At 34.9% G+C, this 27631-nt stretch overlaps 1 protein-coding gene across 6 annotated transcripts in view; it reads right to left on the minus strand.

Annotated features, from left to right (window-relative positions):
- The window catches only part of CSMD3 (CUB and Sushi multiple domains 3), a 1247213-nt gene that overhangs the window by 34350 nt on the left and 1185232 nt on the right, over positions 1-27631 (minus strand). For all 6 annotated transcript variants that reach the window (XM_053896606.1, XM_019467839.2, XM_019467838.2 and 3 more), the window contains 5 exons: positions 22727-22903; positions 10735-10914; positions 8480-8653; positions 4378-4551; positions 3371-3444 (listed from right to left, as the gene is read on the minus strand). In XM_053896606.1, the coding sequence (XP_053752581.1) occupies positions 3371-3444; positions 4378-4551; positions 8480-8653; positions 10735-10914; positions 22727-22903 (779 nt within the window). The remainder of the gene's footprint in view (positions 1-3370; positions 3445-4377; positions 4552-8479; positions 8654-10734; positions 10915-22726; positions 22904-27631) is intronic.

Raw genomic sequence — 27631 nt, forward strand, 5'->3', positions numbered from 1 at the left:
CTTCTGTAATATATCTTAACAACCATTTTATATTTATATTTTTTACTCTGTGCTTATGTTAAACATTGTATCCAAGAAAAAGTGAAGTAGCTTCTAGTAAAAGACACATAGATTTTGATTAATAAAATTGAAGTAAAAGGAAAGGATCATAAAAATGAAGGGATAAAAACATATGCATAAGATAAGATCCAAGGAGTTTTCATTGATCATCAGTTTTGGCCCTGAGCTTCCTGGTTTAAAAAGTTTTTGAATTTTAGATTATACTATAAGTTTGTATTAAAAAATTATAAGTTTTTAATTTTAAAAATTGGATTTGGGGGCACCTGGGTGGCTCAGTAGGTTGAGCATCTGACTCTTGATTTTGGCTCAGGTCATGATCCGATCCCAGGGTTGTGGGATTGAGACCCATGTTGGGCTCCATGCTGAGTGTGGAGCCTGCTTGGGATTCTCTCTCTTCCCCTGGCCCTCTCTTCCACTTGTGCCCTTTCTCTCTCTCTCTCTCTCTCTCTCTCTCTCTCTCTCTCTCCCTCTCTCAAATAAAATAAATAAGTAAAATGAATTGGATTTTATGAGATTTTTGTTTGAAAATGCATGGCATCAAAGTCATCATTTCAAAGTAATAAAACACTATAATGTTTGCCCCATTCAATGTACTTATGTACTAATTTCGATTATAAACTGGAAATCATACATCATCACCACGGTCATTTTGGTAGGGCTAAATATCTTAGTGTTCAATATCTTGGGCTTAAATATCCAAGAGTCAGTTTATAAACATTTCACATTTATAATAACTTTAATGTAACAAGTCTTAACTACTAATGATGTGTCTTCCAAAACCTGTATCTCAATTTAAAGAGTAATATGGCAGTTAGTGAAATATGTGTGTTTGGAATTTACTCCATAATTAATCTAGATGTTGTATCAATCACTTTGACAGCTACTCCCTTCACTACCAATCTATTTTTAGCCAAAAATTATTCCAACTATATTTTAGATATAAGAGAAACTATGTTGGGTACCTTTTTCAACACTGGAGTATTTGTCATCTCTGGCAACAGGTAATATATCCTTATATGTTAATAATTATGGCTGTGTCCAAAAAACTAATATATAAATCTATATAGAAAAAGAGTAAATAAACACACCAAAGAAAAAAAAATCAAGAAAATGATTTGAGTGCCTGTGTAATTCATCACTTTCCCCTTTCTCTTATTCCTCTCAGAAGTGAGCTTTCTAACAGCTGTAATTTTACTTAAGTCACTGCTGACCTGATCAAATCATGCGTAGATACAAAAGTTGAGACATCCTGATTCTTTCTCTAGAAATCTGGAACTGAGATTGAGACACAATCATTTTCTGTATGTGGCTGAAATATAATTAGAAAAATGTACCCTTGGCTATAAGGTCAATTTGCAGACAGAAAATCAAAGTAGGCAAACACAGAGTAGTGCAAAACACTGAGTCCTGGTGCCCAGTTCCTAGATTCTGGGCTTGATGGGTCTCGCCTGGATCCCTTTTCTTGGAGTCTTTGGGGGTGCCTTGGGGTCCCTTTCTTAGGGTCTACCTGCACATAACTTATAATGCTTTTAGTCTTAAGCTAGTTCAAAATAGCTTCTGTTAACTTGCAAGCAAGAGTTTTCTCAACCAATAAAGATGGCTTTTCCAGGATTCTATTTGGAACCTACCAATATTTTAATATTAGTGAGAATTATATAAACTTTTAACATTTCCATTGGTTCTATACAGATTTAGTAAATATATTTAAATATGTATAGACACACACACACACACACACACACACACACACCAGTCACATGCATGTAAGAAAGTTGATGTCCCTAATTTAACATACTCAGTACATCATTTATAATTTTTATAAAGATTAATGTAATTATGTAGAGAGTTTATCATTTTTAAAATCTAGTCTATTCATATTTATCTAAGTAGAATATGATGATCCAATGAATGTTTATTAGCTAAATAATATGACTTCAGGGTTAGGTTAACTTTGGAATAATATTTTTCAATGTTATAATAGAATTCTTACAATGCAGAGTTAATGATTCTATTCATTTCATTAGACTACTATACTAAACTCATTCTTACTCATTTCCATTCTCATTATTTCAAAGGGTATTTATTAGAAAGGACTCCTACTCTTCAAAAAATCACCTGATTTAGTACACAGACACTAACATCAAAATTCTGTATTCGCTCAGGATATTTTCATTGACTTGCTCTGTGATCAAAGCCAAATCAAATTCCTTTCCAGTGTCTTCATCTATATGATGAGGACTAATGCTCTTTAACTAGTTGAAAAAATCCATTTTTCAGGATTTATTTAGATCAATTGATAAAACCTTTTATAAAGATATGAATCTAAAGTTTTCTAAAAATACCACATAATAGAGACTGGGACACTTTTTTATTACACTTTTATATTATGTAGACAGGCCTGAGGCAAACCAGAAGAATTGGAAATGCTATCAAATCAATGTTCATACTGTGCCTGGACTGTCGATAAATGGAAACTATTTTTAGCAACAAAAATATGGCAACTTTGATGAGTACTTCCTTTAGAAATGGATGTTTTTCAGGTTCCCACTGAGCTTCACACAAAATAGTACAATTTAGAAAACCCCGAAACACAAGGCAATTGGGTAATATGTATATTGGCTATTTCCTTGTGGAGTCACTATGCACTTTGGCTCCTGTTAGGCCCCTGTAATGAAAAACCTGCTGAATCTCTACATAAAATCTAAACTGGAAAAAGAGAAAATAAGAAAGTCAGCCACACAAGACTGGGCAAGCTAAAGAATTCCACTGTAACAAACCAACTATGTGGCTAAATATAGGTTAAATTATTTTCTCAGACATTTCCCATAGCAGTGAAAACACTTAAAAATAGTCAGGTATTATATGCATATTATAAGAGAAACATATTTTAGTCTAATTGCTTTATTAAATAACCACATTTTTATATATTCGTTCTTTAACATCTTTTATCTTTACTTTTCCTCACTCCTCTACATCATCCTTTAGAATTTACTCATTTACCCCCTCACTTATTCTCATTTACCCCTTTCTTATGTACTACTGTCGATTTTTCTTATGCTCACAGCTATCTTCAATGTTTCTTTTATTTTATCCTCATAATCACTTATACTATTTTCTTAAACCATATTTTTCTTCTCCTAATCTCCTTCTACGTTCATGCTTTTTCTGCCATTTACCTTTTTATGTTTATGAATACAGCTATAAGCCTGATGTTTTTCTGTATGTGCCAACAGGATTATATGTGCATGAATCAAAGAAGCCTTTTGATCTAGTTTTATAATACATAGAAATATTTATTTAAAGTACTCACTTGAAATCCAAATGTATTATTCTGAGACCCGTGCCTTGGGACTCCTGGATTTTCACACGAGGTCCGCGTAGGTTCTAAAATAAAGATTATAAACGTAATATTCCTTTAAAACTTATAATTATATCTATCTATATTCCTCTCATACAAAACAATTTTGAGTGATCTGGGGCTCAATGAAAGGACCAGGGGTAATAATAAAGAGTATAAATCTAATAGCATCTCTCCAGGGACAGAAGTCTGCTAATCTTAAAGAATTCAGGTGCACTGCATTTTACATGAATTTTGCAGTTCTTGAACTTTGAACCCTTCTAACATAAAAGCACTTGACATCCAACTGACTGTGGATAAAAAGTGAAGGAAAAATGAAGGATATGAAAGAAGAGCACATGCATAAAACATTTGTTTAGGGACTTTGCTAAATTATAATCTAGGTAGCATAATATTCCCCTCAAGAAGCAAGAGTTTTTCCAGAAACAGGCTTAGTTATTTTCATTTTTCATGGACACCTATAGGAGATTCAGATATAAAAATGGTAGCACTAGTAGTCTCTAAATTGGCTAGTTTGTATGACAGATTATTTGGTTGGTTTACCAAATGTGGCATTTAATTTAAGATTACAGAAATGTGCTTAAAGCCATTTTGAAATCGGTGTACCTTTTTAAAATTTATGGAGCAAGTTTCGTGTCGTTTGAATAAGATAAATTAACTGTAAAAATGTATACAAAATTTGTATACAAAAATGCTAGTACTTACTTCTATTAATCTGAGAGGTTTTTTTCTTTCTCATTTTACTGATAAACAAGAAATTATTTTGAGTGTATCTTCAGGAAGTTTTAAATGCTAAATATAACATCATATATTTTAACTGTGTTCATTTTCAACGCCTTCTAATTGCTTCTCTATTTTACACTTATTTTTCATATGTAGTCACCCCTAGTTTATTCAATGTAACTAGTATCCAATAATTTCAAAATTACTAAGAGTAATCAACATTTAATTAATATTACCTATGCAGTGAGGTGACGAGCCACTCCAAGTGCCATCTGCTTGACATATTCTGGTACTCGATCCCACTAATATGAAGGGAGAATTGCAGCTCAAAGAAACCTCTGACTGGTATATGAAACTTTTGCCTTCTCTTTTTCCTTGGGCAGGAATACCAGGGTCACCGCAAAATTTTGCTGGAAATGAAAAGAAAATTATAACAAAGATTTAGGATTCATCAGAGCAACAGTTTAGAAAAATGATGACAATAACTGGGATATTGAACTATAGTGACAGGTTATTCATGTTCATGTGCCCCACAGAAATTTTTTTAGCTTCTATGTGATATATATTGAATGTATGGCTCAGCATGATATGTTTAAAAATAGTCTGACTGAGATGTTTTCCACCTAGGAGACCACCTAAGCAACTATAGAATTTTTTGTGTTTTTGTTGTTGTTTTGTATTGACCAGAATCAAACCACATTGTTGTACAAATCGTTTGCAGAGTTGGCGTATACTTCTGAAAAGGCATGTGATTCGCAGATAGTTCTGTCGGAAGGATCCGGTGGTCTAGGCTGTACTCTCCAGATTGTTCTTTCTTTTTATATGCATGTAACAGGTACACTTCTTTCTTCTGCTGTACTCTGTTGAACACTCAGAGGACATATCCCAGTATTTTGTTGTCTTCCTCTTTGAAGCATTGTGGGGGGGTTTTGAGTGTCTTTTAAAGAGTAAAGAAGCCCCGTACAGTCCAAATCTATACAAAACCAAGGAATCTCAAAATTCCACAACAACTATTGAAAATACCATCCTGGCAGAGTTTCTAAACAAATTGAATGGATTATTGTGTCCGTCATATAATTCCCAACAACTAAAAGAACTTATTCTAAGTTTTACGTACTTGGACTTATCAGTCAACAAAATAAGATTCCTTCCCTTGTGGAGTTTATGCATTTGTGAGGGAAGCAAACACAAAAATAAACATAGTAAGTAAAAAAGATAGTATGTGGGAAGGCAGGGAGTCGTCTGTGGAGAAACAGTGTGGAGGAAGGAGATTTGGACCAAGTAATTTGTGGATGTGATGGATGGTGAGAGATAAGGCGTAGGTTTTAAACAAGGTGACCAGGGTGTCTGTCATTGAAGGAAGATTTGGAGGAAACGAAGCAGTCAGCTATACCGATACCCCAAGGGAGAGCATTCCAGCTAGAGGAAACAGTGTTGCCAAAGCCCTATGCTGGAGCATGTCTAGCATGTGAAGGAAGCCTAAGGCCAGTGACGCTGGGGCAGAGTGAGCATGCAGAATGGAGGCAAAGATATCACAGGCTTTCAAGTTTTCATTGTAGTAGAAAATACATAACATACATTTTCCATTTTAATGATTTTTAACTGTACTTGGTTTTTAAATTTGCAGATGTAGCACCGAAAGCTTATTTCCTATAAGGCAAACAAACGGTAACATCCAAATATTTTTCAGTATAAACACTCCCTTAAAATGGTGCATTATCCAAACCAAAGATGTTTTTGAGGCTGAACGGGGACCTTTAACTGGGTAGGACATCTACCAGGACAACAGGAATCACCTAGGACACTCCAGGCAAATAGGAATGGATAAATACCCTAAAAACAGAACACTTTAGTTTTAGCTCAGTGTTCAAAGAAAGCTGTTTCCTGAAATTCAAGACTCCAGGAGAAACCTGAATTTTCAAACCTCTTTTTTAGGAACTTCTTTTTTTTTCTTTTTAAAACAGAAGTAAAAGTAATTATTAAATAAATATTCAACAACATAAATTTAGGGGAAATTGTCAGAGTAAAGCAACAGGTAAACATTTGTTTACTGTGCTTTGCTTTAATTTTCAACATTTCCTGGATATTGTGAATCTTTGTGCTAGTTGGCTTCTAAGCACTTCTAGCAATATAACATCAAATCCTAAAGGCCAGGGTCTTCGTCTTATTAATCTTTGTAACTTTAGCACATGTTGAAGTCAACGGCTATTTCTTCAGCGGAGATTACCAGTGAGCTTTTCACCTTAGCAATCATTTCTATTGCCAAGTTATTTCTTAACCTACTTCTGAAGAGTTTGTCTTGCATATTTCTGCTGAGTCATTCATCTCAGAAACTTATCTTTATTCAACAAAAGAGGGAGACACAACCACATAAACTCCTCACTCCTGCTCCCTACCCCCCCCCCCCGTGTTATTATTCTGTTGTTTTCTATCTGTGGACTTTCATGTACTAAAACCAAACAACCTATTGGTGTCCAGCTTAGAGGCTTAAATCAACACGATTGATTTTCAGAAGGGTTCAGTTCGCAATGACGTAAACTTTAAGATCAAAGGACATACTTCGAGTGAAAATAAAGAGAGAAGACTTTCCCTTCTATAAAGTCCCTATAGTGAATGCGTTTGGCTATCAATGGATAAGAGCATTGTCTCTTTAGTCTACCTCCTCTGAACTGGCATTCATAGTCTTCCAATTAGTAGCAGTGCAACCGTAGGCCATATAACCATGTAGCTGGTGCCTTAAATGATGACACAGTCACACAGTGTCCTTACAATTTGATTCCCCTCTCTAAGCCCAAGTCATTATTAACTAAAATGTCATGAGTAAACATACTTACTAGGAGTTCTGTTATGTGCAGTAGAAATAACATATGTCAAGCAATTTCGACACAGTTAACCCTATTATATTTGGATAGTTATAATTCAATGTCAGTCGTAGGTAGTGCATTATTATTTGCATTTTAAGAGAACTAAAAATAAAATATTCTATCCAGATAACTTCTTGATTGAGATTTTCCCAGTCATATCAAACAAACTTTACTATAAACTCATCTCTGTAAATCTCCTTGTCCTTATCTGTTGTGAGATAGCCATAGAATATCTAGTCTTATTTAGAACACACTGGTCTTTTCTAAGTTGATCCTTAGCATATATCAGAATTTTAAGGGACAATTTGTGTGACATCATGACATCGACCTAGAAGTGTTGGGGATTGTAGGATACGATGAGGTCAGGAGGAAAGAAGAAAAAAAAGCACGTTAGCCTTTAAACAATATGGTTTCCACTGTGAATGAGAGAAGACTGGAGGGTTCCAAGAAGTTTTGTCTCATCAGTTAGATCTGCTTAACTTTCAAGGCTATGAGGATGGGGGTTGAGGGGTGGTGATGCTTTACCTCATGAAGAGAAGGAAGGAGGAAGGGAAGACTAGGAACAGGATAGCACTGGACACCTCAGAATGAACACTGCACATATCACGTACTACAATAATTTGTGTAAAACACAACGCTGAGTTTTATTTTGTCTTGTGATCTTCCAAATTAATTTCAAAGTGACATTTGCTGGAATATATATTGTAAAGTAACCTCTGTAAGAAAATCATAATAATCCCTCATCTCCATGCTTACCCTAATCATTTTATTTTTTTTAATGTTTTTCTTTATTTTTGAGAGAGAGAGAGAGAGACAGAGCATGAGCAGGGGAGGAGCAGAGAGAGAGGGAGACACAGAATTCGAAGCAGGATTCAGGCTCTGAGCTGTCAGCACAGAGCCCGACGTGGGTCCCAAACTCACAAACCGTGAGATCATGACCTGAGCCAAAGTCAGACACCCAACCGACTGAGCCACCCAGGTGCCCCTACTCTAGTCATTTTAGATGTATAATCACAATCATTATCATGACAAATACCATCATAAGAACTTGATTTGAATGACCATGTAGAGTGACAAGGATTTACTGTGGAAAGAAATTTGGGAGTAAATGAGAGTGTTCAGTTGAGACAAACTGGACATAAATAAGAATACTTTTCCAGGGGTAGAATTCATCTTAAAGGGACTTTATTTTGAGTAATAACTTTTTTTTTAAATAAATTTGAAAACAAAGTAGTTCAGCCTAATATTTAGAGTCAGAGCAGAAAGAACACAAAAGTTGGATGACAGGAAAAGTAGCTACACTGGTAAATATGATTTTCTATTGAATTTTAATTATACCTTGAAATGAGCTTTAACAAGCTCATTTTTCTTCTAGAAAAACCTGAAAATTTTAAGTAACAGCTGTCCTAAGTGAAGGAGCTCTAAGATAGTGAAAAGAAGGAAATATAATTTCAAATATAGAAATTATACTTACGTAAGCACTGTGGTACTTCCCCACTCCAGGTACCGTTCCCTACACAGGTCAAAACAGCAGGAAAGGATAGTTCATAGCCTGGAGAACAGATGTAGCTAATACTAAAGCCCCAGTCAAAATTTGTTCCTTCCAACCTTCCATTAGAGATCTGGGGAGGAGTTGAGCAGGTAACAGCTGCAATTACATTAAAAGAGATTAGACACAGCTGTTGAAATATCCTGGGTGTAAAAAAAAAAAAATCATTAGAAGAAGCATATGTGCTAATTTAACCTTTTGGAGGACAATATGGTGTGACATGTTTTATTCTCCTAGTAGTAGTAGTCCTGACACATCCCTGGAATTAATCCTTCTAGAATGTGACTATTTCTTGGCAACATAATGGCTACTGGTTGTCAGAGATACTCTTACAAAATAACAAGCTGCCTGACATCTAAGGGAAGCAAATAGAGGGTGACCATTCAGTATACTGTAAGTGATAAATTATTGGTTTTATATAAGATTATTTTCCAATGACCTTTAGACAGACTGAAGATCTGGGCTGTTTGGCTATATATAGTGTCAACATTATAGCAAAGAATTTGCAAGTAATTCTGTGTCATTTGCAAAAGAAACCTAGATTATGTATCTCATTAAAATATCCAAATGGGTTCTATTAACCACTTAAATTCATATGTTAAAATTTACTGTGGGGCACCTGGGTGGCTCAGTCAGTTAAGCATCCAACTCTTGATTTCAGCTCAGGTCACGATCTCATGGTTCGTGAGTTTGAGCCCCACATCAGGATCTGTGCTGGCGGTGTGGAGCCTGCTTGGGATTCTCTCTCCCTGTCTCTGCCCCTTCCCAACACTCACGTGAGTTCAAGCCCCACGTCAGGCTCAGTGCTGATGGCACCCTTTCTCCTTCTCTCTTCTTTTCTCTCTCTCTGCCCCTCCCCACTTGCTCTCTCTCTCTCTCTCTCTCTCTCTGTCTCAAAATAAATGAATAAACTTTTTAAAAACTTTACTGTAGGGTTTTAAAATAAATTATTAAATGTTTAAACATTAATTTTTAAATTTGGATTTTTTTTTTAATGTTTACTTATTTTTGAGAGAGAGAGAGAAAGTGAGAGCACAAGTAGGGGAGGGACAGAGCGGGAGAAAGAGACAAGAGAGGAGCCCAAATTTAGGAGCTTAAATTCTCAAACCATGAGACCATGACCTCAGTCGAAGTCAGAAGCTGAACCTACTGAGCCACCCACGTGCTCCTAAAATTTGTTTTAAGTTGGCTTCAAGCAGAAATGGGTAGGATAATGTGACAGAGGTGAAGGGAAAAAGGGGGGTAACCAATGCAAAATCCAAAAATGAGAAATAACTAGATTTTTATGACTTGCATCATATATGATATTTTTTTTTGAGTTATATAACATTCCCATTATCAGATTCAATTAATCATGTATGAAATAACTTCTAAAATATAAAATATTCATATATTTTCAGATGTTAACTGTAGATAGTGATCTGATTCAGAAACAGATAATCAAGAATACACACAAGATAATGTGTGTAATTAAGAAAGATACACATGTTGAATTTATCCTTTTTGTTAAACTGTGAATTCACAGATGTTTAGAAAGACACCTGAATGAGAAATCTCAGTATGATTATAAAACAATAGGAATTGTCTGGCATGACATCTGCAGTATTACATAAGTAATCATAAAAATTGGCAAAAAATTATAAAAAATATTTCCAGCATCAAATACACAGCATTAAAGTAGCAAATGTATGCCTACAGTAACTAAAAGATTGATTATAGATTGCATTCTTTTAAGAAACATGATTCTTTCTTTATGAAAAGTTAGTTTTATAATTCAGTATGATTATTCTCAAGTTATAGAAAGTTTTCCTCCCATCTTTGAATTACTTGGCCCAAGTGGATCATCAAATTAAAATTCTAATTTATTAAAAATGTTTTAAATATTCCCCTCAATATAAATGATGATAGTGAGTGCATATCAGAGAACATGATACTTTTGTTGTTTTGGTTGCATTAAAGTTCATTGTCATTACTCACGATAAGATATAATATCTTTCTTGAAATATCATTTTAAAATCCTATATGTTATTATCTACCTGGTTTTAAAATAAAAACTGCAGCAATTTTTAGTATCAGAAAACAGTGAAATAATAGAAAAACACTTTTTAAACTTAAAATGGCATGTTAAAAAGTAAATACATGGTGGTTATCACTTACAAATATTGGAGAAATTATCCTACCTCTACAAGTTGGCATTATTCCACTCCATGTGCCATTAGTTGTGCAAGTCCTAATTCTGGAACCGTTGAATTCCATTGTGTAGCCTGGCTGGCACATGTAAGAAACATTTTGTCCAACCACATAATCATCTCCATATCTCAGTCCATTGGCTGGTATACCTGGGTCTCCACAACTGATGACTATCAGTATTGGATGAGAAGAGCAGATGGTTAATGTGCCACGTATTTAATGGAGAGAAGTAGTAAGCATATGGCACACTTAATATATATGAAGGAAATTTGGTTACCATATTCATTTTTAATCACAAAACATAAGCATATTTAAGCCACACGCTGGCAACTCTTGATTATGATCGACTCTGCCTATTACAGATTCTATGCATGTGGTTCAGAAACTGCATTTGGACTCTGAAAAGGCTAGGTTAATGTACTATTATACTGTAAGGAACACTGATTCAGTTAACCTCTTTTAATCTGCATTAGGTGATCAAGTAGAAGTCATCCTATAGAAACAGGATTTCTTTTTTAAAAAAATTTAACATTGATTTATTTTGAGAGAGAGAGAGAGAGAGAGAGCATAAGTGGGGGAGAGGCAGAGAAGGAGGGAGACACAGAATCCAAAGAAGGCTCCAGGTTCTGAGCTGTCAGCACAGAGCCTGACGCAGGGCATAAACCCAAAAATTGCGAGATCATGACCTGAGCAGAAGACAGAAGCTTAGCCAACTGAGCCACCCAGGCACCCCTAGAATCAGGATTTCTAATATAATATTTGAAATCTACATATTTGCACATATAGCAATTGGAATCTCTAATTTATCAGGCTGACTGGACTGAGAGCATATGTTCTGCCTAGTGTCACTCAGCTGGATATTATAATAGTTTTTAATTAAAACAATGCTAGATGCAAAAAAATACATCAATGTGAATCTATCACATGCAGGACAGGACACTTGGTTTGTGGCAATGAAACTACCATCGCTAGGGACAGAGAAATCAATTTACCATTTTCACCAACTCACTGCCAACTCAAGTGAAAGAATGACCTCCAAGAAATTGCCACCTCCACTCTGGAAGGCATTCGCTTTCTGGATTTGGGGTGAATGAGAGGCTTGCATCAAGTTCTTACTAAATACGCCTTGTCGTTGCCAGCCGAGGGAGGGGTAGCTGCTGTCCTACTCTGTGCTAAGACTCTGCAAATATACTCACCCCCTACCTGTTTCATGCTTGCACTCAGGGCCCCACAAAGAGATGGAAGACAATTGCAATGTAAGCCTCCCTCTGCTGATGATGCTATGGACTGACTGGGGAGAGCACACCAGTGTCCCCCGAGTAGGAGTGGGAATGGGGAGGTCAGGCAAGGCCAGGGGCACAACATGGTAGGGAGCACGTGGCCTATAACCCATCCTAGGAAGACAGGGAGGCAGAGAGGCAGACTGTGCATGAGCAGAGGCTCCAAACCCTCAGCACATACTCCATTGTCCCAATAGACCTCAGTTACAAAGTACAAATTTAAAGTTGAAATTAAGAATTTTAAGGCAGCCATCACAGAGCATTAAACCTCAGCGCAGGACCCTTTTGAGCATGAGGTGATGAAGAAGCATGGGCATAGTGCCTACAGCCCACTAACAAGTCCTTGAAACTGGCAGAGTGACCTCCCTCTAGGAGCTCAGCTGCCTGGATGAGGACACTTTGCTAGGGGTAGAAGGGAATCTTGGTTTAACCTTATACTGACCCCAATCTACTTTAACATATAAAAATTCCTTTGGAAACTTTCTTTACCTCAACTCCCCCAAGATATATGCTGGCAATCATACTCCAAATTTATGGCCCCTGATACACATCTGAAGGGTCTCATGACTGAGGTTTTACTAAACGGTAACAAATGGTGTTTCCTTAGCAACAGCAAGCCCCTCAAGGTCCTGGAAACCTTGTTTCCAAAATACCTTCCAGACATTATCCTTGACCTTCTCCTACCCTGAGGGTACATAATGAGTTACCTGTCATAACTCCAGTGCAGCTCTTCCTGCCCACGTGTACTGTCCCTGTGCTTTAATAAAATCAGCAAAGGTGTCTTCAAGAATTCTTTCTTGGCCATCAACTCTAAACCCAACGACCCCCATCACCCCAAAACCCCATCATGAGGTTCTATCAATTGTATTAGTCCATAAAGCTGGCTCTGTTTACATATATAATATTATCATTTATAATGCCACCCGAAATCTTTCAGAAAGACTAAGACAACAGAGAAAAGACGAAATAATTTGAAATATGATATTTAATAACAAGGCATAACAGAGATTATATATAAGTGACAATGGCGTTTGCTGTTTTGTGGTAGGTGGTTTGAGCTTGATTTGGGCAAGGAATTATCTAAAAGCTTTCTGACAGATAAGAGAAAAAGGAAAATACAAGGTTACACTGTTTCTTTTCTAAAGATTTAAAAAAAAACACATGGGGTTACTTGGCTTTTACTATCTTTTCTTTTTTTTTCCCCTTTAAATCTTTTGCTCAGAGATAATTTTGTACTTTCAAAGTTGATTTATTTTTGAGAGACAGAGAGAGACAGAGTGCAAGTGGGGGAAGGGAGAGAGAGAGGGAGACACAGAATCCCAGGCTCTGAGCTGTCAGCACAGAGCCCAACATGGGGCTCAAACTCACAAGAGGTGAGATTATGACCTGAGCGGAAGTTGGAAAGGCTTAAGCACTGAGCCACCCAGGCACCCCAAATCATTTTGTTCATAAAAGGGTAAATAATTTCATCAGGTAAACCGGGGCTATATTCTTTCATTTTTACTTTTAATTAATTCTTCAGCAAAGATTCCCTGATCACCTAATCATTGTCACCAGGATGGGTGACAAGATTAAAGAAGTATTTTGGAGGTCTAGGGTCAAAGACTAAAAGCAGATTAAGGCATGGAAGACCTTAATAGCACTGCGATTACATTGTATTTCTTAATTTGCCATTAAATATTATGAATGTCAAGATTTCTGTCATATTATTCTAATCCACTAAGCCTAAGAAGTTTTAAGACCGTGACTAATGGCATTTAAATTAAAGAACAATGTTCACTGCACTTCACCTGATAATCCTAGGAGCTCTGGGGACAGTTTGCTAAATCACACCCAGTGAGAGTTTCTGTCTGATCCTACTAAGAGTTTTGCATATATAGGATACTTTTTGTTCTTTTAATAATTGTATAGGAAACGATTTTTAAAATTATGCAACTGAGTTGAATAGGAAATCAAATCCTGGTTATTTACCAGGAATATCATTTCAAAATTTCAGTTTTGTTTCAAAATTTACAACTATATAAAAGTGAGTATAAGCCTTTGATTTATTTTGTTTCCTTTTACCATCTGGGTGTGTATGTATACATACATATATAGGTGTGTGTGTGTGTGTGTGTGTGTGTGTGTGTGTATGTGTATATATATGTATATATATGTGTATATATATGTATATATGTGTATATATATATATGTGCGTATATATGTATGTATACACACACACACACACACACACACACCCCTAAATTTTAAACCTACATTCCAATTAAGAAGTGGGACATTAAAGAGCACACATATATGCTGTTGTTACTTTCTAGGTAGCACTTCACAGATTGAAATAGAAGCCTGGCAAGAAAGAACAGCTAACCTGGTCCTAAGGCCCACAAGCTGAGGTACAGCTACTGAAAGAGAGGACAGAGGACTTATTTTACAAAGAGGCACCAAGAAAGAGTTTGCATATGTGGCAGCCTCATGAAGGAAATGCCTGACAACAAGGGCTTCACAAGGAATTGTTGGTGGCTTTCTAGTGAAGCAAAGGCCCATCAAAGAGGCAGTTTCCAATAGCAACAGTCTTTTCATTTGCCACTAGTTTGTTTCTAGCAACAAAAAAGAGGCTTTTGGTCTTTCCAGGCAAAGCCTTAGAATAGTGGCTATGTGGGGCTTTGCCCTAAAATTCAAAGACATCAGTTCATGACAATGGGATGCTGGGCTTTCTTTCAAGAAAAATCTCTTCAAAAGTCACCAAATCCCCTAAGCACACGGGGCACATGTACCCATGATGAGGGGGCATAAGGCAAGCTGAGGGCAAAGCACATGCTGGCAATGCCTGCCCCCCCGCCGCAAGTGGGATATGTGTGGCATTCCTCAGACATTCCTGACTGCCCTAAAGCTAAGAGGAGAAATCAAATGGTTACCTGATAGAAATCACAGTCAAAGAGGACATGAGTCTCCATCAGTTTACAAACATCTTGGTAAATGACAAGAAAAAGGCAATCTTATCAATAGCCTAATCTCCAGAAACATACAGACTCAGTTTCCTGGTGTCCCAATATCACCCTCCCCTCCACAGTGATGTGAGGAACAAAGGCAAGAAAGGGAGGTAAAATTAAATTTCTTTATAACCTGCAGCCCACTGACAAATATCAAGGCAAATACAGAATATAACATTTTTCCAGGAGCCCCCTACTATCTTAATGTTAATGCCTTCCTAGAGGGGAAAACAACCTTAGCTTGACAACAGTAAGGCCTCAGGTAACTTAGAAGTCCTCTTTAGCATACGAAAGTCCTTCTAGAGGCCTCCCTTTTGCCTTTCCCTTCCCAACTCCATGATATGTAACCAGTTACTCCACAACCCCGTGCAGCAATTCCCGCTCATGGGTCCTGTCCCATGTGCTTTAATAAAATCACCCTTTACACCGAGGACATCTCAAGAATTCTTTCTTGGCTGTCATCTCTGGACCTCCACCACTCCAAAACCACAATACACACACACACACACACACACACACACACACACACACACACCAATAACTTCATGAAGACAATTATTTTGTCTATTTTCTACATTGTTGTATTTTCAGGGCCTAGTCTAGTATATAACTTATTAAAAAAAGATTAAGTAAATATTTTTTAAAGAATAAATATGTGAATGATATGTAAGAAATGATTAGATCAAATTCTCAAAAAAATACAATGTTTTAAAGGTTTGAATTGGCTTTTGTGGGAGGATTTTTTTCTCATTAGTTTCTGTCATGTAATTGAGGCCCACTTGGCATCATTTATGATAAATCTAAGTAGATGATATCTATGCTAAAAGTAAAACAATTGCGATGATTCTAGTCTGTGCCACTTCAAAGCTACTTTCTCTTTTAACTTCCTAAGTGAGAAATAGACATACGTATTTTTAAATAACTTAGGATCACATTAATCACACTTATATTCCCTTTCATGGATATACATAAAATATAATTTGTGTAACCAAACCCTTTATGGTTGAGTTATGTTACTCCTTTTCTTTTTTAATTTTGTTTTCAACGTTTATTTATTTTTGAGAGACAGAGCATGAGTGGGGGAGGGACAGAAGGAGAGGGAGACACAGAATCCGAAGCAGACTCCAGGCTCTGAGCTGTCGGCGCAGAGCCTGACATGGGGCTTGAACCCACGAACCGTGAGATCATGACCTGAGCTGAAGCTGGACACTTAACCTACTGAGCCCCGTGTCACTGTTTTTCTATTAGAGACAATGCAGCAATGGACAATCTTGCTCAGGCACGTACTGTTCCAGGTCTCAAGCCAAGAAAAAATTCTACCATAGCAGAATGAAGTTCCAGAAAGGTGGTCATTTCTCTGATAACGCTTCTGATTTTATATAATCTCCCAATTGAAACATTGGTTTCCTTTTTAGATCTCAGTGGTAGATTTTCTCAACTTCAAGCTCAGCATTATTGATATTCAGTACCAACTAATTCTTTATTGTAGGGGGTTGCTTTATGCTTTGAGAATGTTTAGCATTGACCTCTCCCTGCTAGATACTAACAGTGTACTTCATTCACCTGCACTATGACAGCCGAAAAATATCTCCAGACATTGCCAAATATGCCCTGGGAAGCAAAATCACCCATGTTGAGAACCACTATACTCAGAGATAGTTCTCTCTCCTTGAGATTTAATGACTTTTTAGCTTCACTTTATGCAGTTTGATGCTGAGATATCTCCTCCAGTTTTCTCCTATGTGAGAGTAGCCTCATATCCCTGACCGTTCTCTACCAAAGAAAAAAAAAAAAAAGGAAAGCAAAATCTTTGAGAGTTCTGTTTAGTAACAAAGATCCAGTAAGGACCATTTCTGCCCTGGTTATTTGGAACAAAAGCCTCAGGTTCATTTATCACTGGATCTGATTGAGTATGCTGTCCTTGGCCCAAACGACAAGACCTGCCAAATACAGGACATTAATCATTTTGGAAGGAGTCTTAGTGGGTTAAAAAAATTCCAAGAAACAATTGACTTTATTTCTTCTTAGCACGTAAAACCAATCCTTACTTTACTTGACAAGCCCTGTCCTGGTGCAGATTGTATCTTCTTCCCAAAATATTATGTGCACTATGGGCTTTAGGTATCAAAGGTGGCTCTGTAAGGATCCTGTTTCATTTTTTAATGAGTATTTGCTTGTGCTTAGTTTTTAGCTCTTTTTTTAGGTGTATTTATTTATTTTGAGAGAGAGAGTATATTTACATGTGAGCAAGGGAGGGGCAGAGAGAGAAGGAGAGAGAGAATCCCAAAGCAGGCTCCACACTGTCAGTGCAGAGTCCGATGAGGGGCTCAAACTCACGAACCGTTAGATCATGACCTGTGTCAAAATCAAGGGTTGGACACTTAACTGACTGAGCCACCCAGTCGCCCAGTTTTTAGCTTTTTTCTTTCATTTTGAACATCACAGAAAAGAACATCATCAAATTTTATAATCATAGTACTTTTATAAGCTTCTTAGTATTATGGCAAATATTCTTTTCCTTTCAGCTTGGTTTAGTTTCATGGATGTTTCTTAACATAATTCCTCTGCAAAAGTGTGCATGATATTTAGATGCATGACCTTGATCTCATGATATATTCTTTTACCTACCCAAGACAAAACTAGTTATTTGGGGGAAGTTTCACACTCCAGAACTGGTAGTGGGTTCTGGATAAGTACCTGTCTGGAGAAGACGGAAGAGTTCTTTTCATGAGGCATGATTTTAGAGAAAGATTAATTAAATATGTAATTTCTCAATTCACTTATAATCTTAAGCAGGCTGAATATTAGCAGGTATTAGGAGAATTTTTGTAAGGGAAATTTTACCTCTTTACTACATTTCTACTCTGGTTAGATGTGAAAGAGGCAGTGTGGGGACATTACCATTATTATTAAATTACGTTTATTCCAAAAGTGTTTCCAAAAATCATTAAAATGAACAAAGCAAATCTATCCATGTGATTGGACTGTGGTTCTTTTAAGGACAGAAAAGGAGTGTGTGTGTGTGTGTGTGTGTGTGTGTGTGTGTGTGTGTGTATTAGCCAATCAAGCAAATGAAAGGTACATATGCAAATCACCATGGTGGAAAATTCTCAAAGGGCGAAAGTGCTTGGAATATCAATGCTTCTTCACAGACCTATGAAATATTAGAGCCCACAGACCTTACTTACTGGACTTTGTATTCTCAGTTCCTGGGAAAGTACTTCAATATAATAGGCTTTGTATAAATTATTTTTTATTAACTGAATCCATAAGTAGTCCAATTACCGTACATAGCCACAATTCTGCATTTTTAGATAAAATATATCCTGCTGTAAGTTAAAAAATAAAATTATATTTTAAAAATTAGATCACTACCCTGATTTTTACTACATAGGAGGAACTAGTTTCCTAAGGATAACAAGCTCAGGAAAAAAAACCACTCAGAGTGACCAAAATTTTATTTTAAAAAAGGTAGAAAAAAATCCAAATAGAATTGAATTCTTTTCACTTTACTTTCACCACATCATTGTAAATGGATAATTCATTCACCTATATTTTAAGGGTTTTATTAATTTCTTCAAGGGACCCTATTAATTATTTTATGTTTGAATCATCCTATATTGAAACATTTATCCTATCATCTGTCTTGTTGATTTTATATCTTTCAGCTGATATTGTTCCAATTCTAGCAAATCCACTTTGCCAATGATTATGTATGTGATTCAACAGTAGCCTGATTCATTTCCTTTGACTCAACTCATCAAAATATTTCATCTCTTGCAAGATTTGCAGATTTATTATTTATATATATTTGTACTGTATGTTTGGACATTCATCTTGAGACACACAACAAAATTATTGACAAGGTAAATAGAGGAAATTGTGATTTTAAGCAGAAAGTAACATTGAAAAAAACAAATCTTACAAGTAGTCAACTCATTAAGAAATAATATGCTCCTGTAGAACTCAAAATGGTAAGTGCAGAGGAATTGAAAAAAAAATAGAGAATAGGCCATAAATTAATGAAACAATTCCATATGCATTCTAAGTAATGTCTTATATTTATACTATGCAAATATGCTTGACTATTCTAGTGAAGATAGAAAATAAAGTGAAAAAAAGGAGGAAAAATACAAAAGGAGAGAATGAAGTGAACCTGAGAAAATTGCTTCTTGAGTCAAATAGATTTGATTTTAAATCTTAGATCCTGCATATGATGGCTGTGTTACCATGAGGAATACAGCTGTGTTTTCTCTGTAAGATACCATATCTTCAAATGTGAAATAGAAAGGATAATAGTATATATCTCATAGATTTGTTATTAGAAATAAAGGAGAGGATTTGTATAAAAGCACTTAGCACAAATCCTAACCACTGGCAAACACTCAATAACAGATATTATTCTTTATGAGTAAAAACAATAACCATTTGGGGAAAGAAAGGAAGGTTTTGTTTTGTTTAGGTGGGTTTGCCAAGAAATGCTGCCAGTGCTTTGGTTTGGAAATTTAATTCAGGCACTTTAAATTTTCCTCATACGTAACTTAATTCATTTCAAATTTATATTTAAGTATTGTGTATACGTGCTAAAAAATGATGTCTACAAAAGGCAATTATAAAAAAAGGCAATTATATTAAATCAAAATTTATTAAAATATTTATTTGAATTTAACCTTTCTGATATGTATGTATGTACATACATACATATGTATACACATATGTGTGTGTGTATATTTATATATAAAATAATTGAATTTAATGGAAAATTCCATCCATGTGTGTGGCAGAAATAACTGTTTAGCAGTGAACTCTGACAATAGACAATAAGTCAGTTAAATGATTTGGTGCCTCAGTTTCCTGATCTACACATGCAAGTCTATGATGCAATCTCTTCCAGATACAAAATTACGTGGTTCTATCAATCATACATTTAAATTAACTTCCACTGTAAATTAATGACATGAAATCTGAGACAGTTGCTTTAATTCAGTTTTATTACCACATATAAGTATTATCAGTATGTTAGATTCTTTATAGAAGCTTAGCCTATTTTAATTTCCACTGAAAACTCTCTCTGTGCTCCTTTTTTAGGGATATTTTTCTTTTTGCTTTTGGTTTGGATTGCTACTGGGATGTTGGCACTCTTTGGCCTATAAAGTAAGTCAACTGTTACAAATTCTGTTTTTAATTTAATAGCAATTCATCATTTAAAAGCTAGTGCTTGAAATACCTTATTTAACACATTTCTCCTTGAAGAACTGACATAAGGAAAGAAACTTTCTTCATATTTTTGATATACTATTTGTAACCAATCTGTCTTGAATTAGGTGATTTTTAATTTGATTTAAAAATTTAAAGAAAAATGAAAATGATCCAATTAGGTGCAATTTTCGGTCTCAAAAATTGGGATATGTTTATTTATCCTTACTAAAATTGGAAAACAACTTAAATAAGAGACTTAGGTATTTATCTATGATGAAATTAAATTGTTATTCATTGTGCGGAAAACAAAAGATGTGTTACTCAACAGATTTCCTTTACTGTGAATATACTCATTATTTCATCTTTTTGATAACTGTATATTAAACACATACTATCTTCCAGAAACTATGTGCCATGTTATCTGCAAAATTACAAGTCCTTTCTGCAAACATTTTAAAATGGAGTGAAATGGTAAGTTCTGCATACTAATAGTTAAAACGAAAATTAGATATTTCAGTTAGTGAACAACTGAGTACTTAATCACTCACATATTAGGTTCTGTGCTCCACTCTAGAAAGGCACTGAGATAAACAGACCTGGTTACTACTGCCCTATAAAGTTAACTGTTCAGCTTTAAAAGTAATTTCCATTAGAAAAAAAAAAAGTTATACACCATGAAGAGATCACTTCTAGCTAAAAGGGATATGAGGAAGTGTCTTGAGAAGGCTTTGGCAAATGTGTCCTTTGAACTGATGTTTAAATTTTTTTCTTAACGTTTGTATTTATTTTTGAGACGGAGAGAGACAGAGCATGAATGGGGGAGGGTCAGAGAGAGAGGGAGACACAGACTCTGAAACAGACTCCAGCCTCTGAGCTGCCAGCACAGATCCCAACACGGGGCTTGAACTCACAGACTGCGAGATCATGACCTGAGGCAAAGTCGGACGCTTAACCGACTGAGCCACCAGGCCCCCCCATTTGAGCTGATATTTAAAAGACACCAGGGTACAGTTCTAAAGACTCAAATGGGGTAATATAGTATGGAAATAGTAAATCATATTTGTTAATTGTTATATTTTTCAGTATCACAAAAAATGAGACTTTTTCAAGGTAAACAGAAGGATTTCTTTCCTTCAAAGTGGAGAAATCAGAGGGAATGTATTTTTATTTTCCATTTGAAACAACCAGAAGAAAAGAAAACACACACACACACACACACACACACACGAAACAAAAACCAGGTTTCATCAGGCAGGAAAGCACAGAAGCACCGTGATCCTTGAGAGACAGAAAACAAAGGAGATGAGTCCTATGATTGCCTTTAGAGTAGAACTGCCTTCAGAGAAGAACTTCCAGGCTTTGGCACAGAGGGGAGGACCCCAGGCAGACTCCCTGTGTTGAAGAGATGGATCTAAGAGCCCGGAGAGAGCAAAATGGATAGAGTTTGTGAGACAGAGTACCGGAAAGGACAGGCACAGAAAGAAAGAGAGATGTAGGAAGAGAACTCCCTGAGTATTCAGCAAAATACTGATGAGTCTGTGAGGACCTGCCCAAGGGCAGGTAAAGAATTATCCAAAAGATTAGATGTAACAATGCCTGGGGCTGACATAGGGCCAGGGATATTACTTTTTACTGACTCGAACGAACAACTGGAAAATGTTTTGCTATTATAGATGTGGCTAATGTGTTCTATTCGGTGGTCATTTCAATACTCTCCTAGCCATAGTCTCCCTTCACCTTTGAAGAGACACTATACACACAAGTCACCTCAACAGCCCTGTCACTGCACACACAATCTCTGTAGGCAAGATAGTAACTACAAGCAACTGTCTCCTATCACAGGAGGTCATGACATGGCTTTGATGGCATCCTCCTCTGGGATGATTCATCTGAGCCAGTCATTCAGGAAATGCAAATACTCACAAAAGAGCTACACTTTTAAAGGGAAGGGAATGGGTCATTGGCCCACACACAGTATAAAGCCTGTCTCCTCAGTTAGATTTCTGCGAATTATTAGGTCAGTCCAGGGCTGCTCCACAACTGACACTGTCGAGAGCAACTACTGACCTTCGCAACCCTATGTTTGACAAAAGCCCGATAGCTTTTTGAGCCCCAGAAACAACATGTTCTTCATTTAGAAATTTTAAAACCAAGTCAGTTATTGATGTGCATTAACGGACAAAATAAAATTGCTTCCTTTGTATATTTAATCTCAATTACAGCTGATAATTCATCACTATCCTTAAAGAACGGTTAAATTATAATTAACAGCACTGATGTTCTGTGATTCCTCTTTCCTCTGCCAGTGTAGTACCTTGGTAAGCCAACTGATACTTAAAGCCACTGGTGCACATTCTAACTATTACACTACTACCCCCTTTTACTCTGGAAGACAAATACCAATATTCACAACCTGGCATGGTTTGATTAAATACAAAACACGCACATACACATTTATATCCTCAAATATGTTTCACATAACTAGTGATAGTTTAAACTAATGAGAAGAAACTTACTTGTACAGTTAGGCAAGCTTCCAGACCATGTTCCATTGGCTGTGCACTGTCTAACTGAAGGTCCAGAAAGGATATATCCCTCCATACAAGAATAAATAACTGAACTGGAAAACGTTGTGCCATCAATCCGAAAGACTTTTCCATTGGCTGTTGTTCCTGGGTTGCCACACTGTATGGCTATAAAACAAAACGGGTAAGAGTGGATGTAAAAGTGTTTTAGAATTCCTCTCACAAAAAGGTAATGACTAAATGATTCTTTCAAATTATCCAAAGGAGCTACAAAAGTTTCTAAAAGAAGCATTGGATTATCTTTTATAAATAGTTGAAATTCAAGATGAATTTATATTGACTCTATTAGTTTAACTACTGGGATGCAAATCACGGCTACTTTTTGAAGACTTTTTTTAGTGCCTTTGGTAGAAACATTACACAGTAAAGTAATTACTTGAGAGTACTGCCTTTGGGTACTACAAAATCTTTCAAAGAAGGATTAGAAGAGTCGGTCTAAAAAACAACTCATGTAAAACTGGAATAGATGTAACAACAAGATGTGACAGATTTATTTTAATTGTACTAAGAGGATAGATATAAAATGAACAATTTAAGTCTTATAAACATCCATGTATATTTTTATTTATGTAAGTATATAAATGATTTGCATTAAAACTTTATTATCTCTATTTCTGGGCTAAGGTGTACAAAACAATAAATTGAATAAAAACAAAGTAAATTCTATGAATGTGTGGCATTAAGTTTGCAACATATCCTAAATAAGAATCACAAACACAAATGCCTTATATAATTAGATATTCTGTATTATTTTTAACTATTGGTCATTAATGCCATAAGTGAATTTTTAAAATCTCTTAAAAGCAAGCCTATGTTAGACATAATACTAAATTTTGCTGTAATATAAGAGGGTATTTTAGTACTTTATAGTTTAAGGTTATCTTTATGAATATGAAATGTAATTATACTTTTAGAAGTACCATCTAAATCACTTGTTGCATCTCAAATATTTAATTTTGCCATTCCTTTGTAATAGTACTGTATGTTTGTGTATGTGTATGTAGATAGGAAACTTACACATTTCATACATAATACAACAATGTCATACTCCAAATAATATTTCCAGCAGAACATATGATACAGTAAATATTTTTATGTGCTGTCAAGAGTAATTATCCTCTTCTATATTCATTAGTACCTGCCTAAAATAATAATCTGGTCATATCTATCCGTTATGTATCATGCCCCATAGCCTTGACACAACACAAGAAAGATTCGAAAAACATTATCCTTGTTTTAAGATGTCATGTAGTTTGCATGTTGTAATAAGGACCCAGGTTCAGTCTATCTCTTGCACAATAAAAATCAAGAACTTCTCTAGTCAGGGTGGTTTCCAGGTACAGAGAAATCACACTATTACTCCTGTTCTCTGGTCTCTAATTCCTCCCCCTCAATACATACATTTCTCTTACTCAGAATGTTATCTGAATTACACAAGTAAAATTAACTTAAAATGAAAGGAGGTAAGTGCAAATCTATCATGCGTGAAAGCTGAAAGCTTTCTGGACACAGCAAGAGCAGCGATAACAACTTTCCCTCTATAATACTAACATTCGGGGAAAGTGGGAGTTGATTGTTATCTGTGAACATAGCTCCATTTATGTTTACTACTAGCTGACAAAGCCATTTCTCCTAGAGTCATTTCTCAGTTGTCAATTGACCTAATCTAATACAAATGATGGTTAACATTCATTGAGCACTTACTATGTGACGGCCACAACTTTTTCAATATTAATTAATATCACAAAAATTCTGAGTTGATATTAACATCATTACCATTCCCTGGTAAGAAAATGAGGCACACAAGGATTAAGTAACTTGCCCACGGTCTAACAACTAGTTAATGGCAGATTTTCAACTAGCACAAATTCATAAGCATGATTCTGATAGTGTATAATGAGAGTATTGGATTTTATTTAGACTAGTAAATGAAAGGCTTAAACATGATATATTTTTGCCAGTTGGTTATTTTTGTGTGTCAGATACATTATATGAATCATATTTTATGTTTACCCTTTTTTGTTACTAGAGATAATTTTTAAAATTACTGTACCTTTTTTGTCACTTTTTATCAAGGTGATAGCTATTTATGAAAAGTCAAAAAATAAATGAAAGTATAAAGATGAAATTAAAGGTAATGTATAAATCCACCAAGAGATAGCACTTGGTAAAATATTTATATATACTTATATTAATACGTATATGCAAATATATATAAATGGATATATATTCATCATGATGTTTATTTCAGGCACTGTGCTAAGCACAAAGTACACAGGAGTAAAATAATACCCTTTTAAAAGATAGAAATATGTTATTTTGTAATCTTATTTTTCTTACTCAACATTATAATTAGGGCATCCTTCTTTCATAAAGTTTAGTAACTGGATAGTTTTCTATTATATGTATATTCATGACTTACCTAACCAATCTCCTATTGACCTACATGAAATTAATTTAGTTTTATTTCTTTATCATATAATACAGTTTAACATACTCTAGCTTATGTATACAACTGTGTACATAGGTCCCGTTTTTTAAGTTTTTATTTAAATTCCAATTAATTAACATACAACGTAATATGAGCTTCTGGTGTACAATTTGTTGTTTCAACACTTTCATACAACTCTCAGTGCTCATCACAAGAAGAACGCTGCTTAATCTGTCACCTCATCCACTGCCCCTCTGGTAACCATGAGTTTGTTTTCCATTGTTAAGAGTCTGTTTCTTGATTTTCTGCTCTCTCGTTTTCCCCTATGATCCTTTGTTTTGTTTCTTAAATTCCACATGAGTGAAATCATATGGTATTTTTAAGATAAATTTCTGGAAGTGGAATTTCTCAATAATTTTTATTTTTGAAAAATGTTTTTACTTTTTTGAAGTATATATAGAGTTACCCAAGATGTTATAACAATGCACTTGTATCAATGGTGTAAAAAAATTTTGCTTGTTTTCACACGTTCTCTGCAACATCAGACACCATCATTTTTAAAATCCTTGTCAGTTTATCAAAATGCTATGTTCTTTAAATTTGTATTTTCTATTTATTAAATTATTTTAAAACTTCTGATATTTTTATTTTCATGTGTTTTATTCATCACATCCATACATCCTATGAAAGCTTTTATATTTTACTGTTACTAAAGTAATATAATGTTACAAAACATTTGGAATAAAGAGAATAAAATCCTCCAAATTTCACCACTCTGTCCTGTTATCATTTTTGTGTACTGCCTTTTATTCTTTGTTTTAAATAAATATCATTTCCCATTAATTTTACTAGAGTGCCTAATTCTGAATCTTAATTTTTAACAGTTTTACATGAAATTTACATGAGAAATTTACATTTTCTCATGGCCTTTATTCTAATATTTTATTGATGATATACTGTTACACCATGTAAACATAGAATTGCTTATGTAATATTTTTCCAACTGCTGTCTAATTATTTTCAATTGTTGCTGGTCATAACCAATTAGAAATATAAAATTGCATCATCACAATTGTGTGTTTTCTTTAATATTTTTATTTTCTTAGGAAAAAATCCTCAAAAGTGAAGTTAATAAATCAAAGCTATATATATTCTATGAATAAATATGTATTTTGTCAAATTATCCTATCCTAAAATATTATGACAAAAAAACCTCCAGAAATGTTTTCAAGTTCTAGTTTTGTTGTACATACACTAGAATTTCATTTTTAAACAGGTGAAAAATGATGCTTTGATGATCAATTCTAATTTTCTGACAAGTAGTTATGTAGAATTTTTTTCTATAGGTTACAATATTGTTTTTTGGCTCCTCTGTGTTTTCTGTTCATTCCTTCTGTCTACTCATCTACTAGAATGCTTTTCTAAATGATTTGTATGAACTCCATCCATGAGAAAAATGTTAATTCTGTTATATTTTCTCTAACTCCTCGTTCTGTTTTATCCATAATGTACATACTAACAAAACAAAGTCAGCACTACACATGTCATCTAAAAACTATTTTGTAGTTCAGCCGAACAAAAGGATCACCCATGTACAATATATTTATAGAGATTTTTCCTTTGGAAAATAAGTTTGAGGAGTCATTAAAGATCTTAGTCTTACTTATTGCCTTTTGCTCAGCAATATTGTTTCTCAATTTGTTTCCCTTATAATAGCAACTGAGCTGCAAGTCTCTTAATTAAGATTAAATTTGGTAATGTTAAAAAAAGATAACTATCCTTCTTTCCTAGAATGCGGACACTAATTTTAAACATCGTCAAAGGATTTTGAAATATAATCAAACAGGAAACTGTCAAGAAGGTTCTATTGGGACTTATTTTCTATTTATAAAACCTGTTACATTCGGTAAAACATCAAGTACATTTCATAATTACCTTTGCAAGTTTAGCTTTTGCACTAAAGTCATCTCAAAAAGAACAGTTTAAATTATATGGATAATTTTTCAGCGAAACTTCATTTTCTAGCCAATCTGTAAAGAGTTAATTATGTTAACTCTGAGTCAGTCAGAATGATTAACAATTTTACTTAAACACCAAAATTTTTAAGGATTCAAGCTATCAACAACTGTACTCTATACATAAAAATTTCATTTATAATTAGGCATCTTCTTATATTTTTCCATTTCTACAAACCTGAAAACTAAAACAGATTTTGAACTAATGTTAAGAACAATCTGTTTGTTCCCTGATAGTGTCTATTACGTAAAGGTCTGTGGTGAAGAGGTAAATATAAATGCTTTTAAGAAATATTTTTAATTTTTCCCATCGCGATGTTTGTTGTATTAAATAATGTTTGTGTATACATAGCCCATGAGAGATATTTTTTATAATTATTATCTATCATA

This window comes from Panthera pardus, unplaced genomic scaffold, assembly GCF_024362965.1.
Source record: "Panthera pardus isolate Hobbes unplaced genomic scaffold, ASM2436296v1 HiC_scaffold_7, whole genome shotgun sequence".
In the NCBI taxonomy this organism is placed as follows: domain Eukaryota; kingdom Metazoa; phylum Chordata; class Mammalia; order Carnivora; family Felidae; genus Panthera; species Panthera pardus.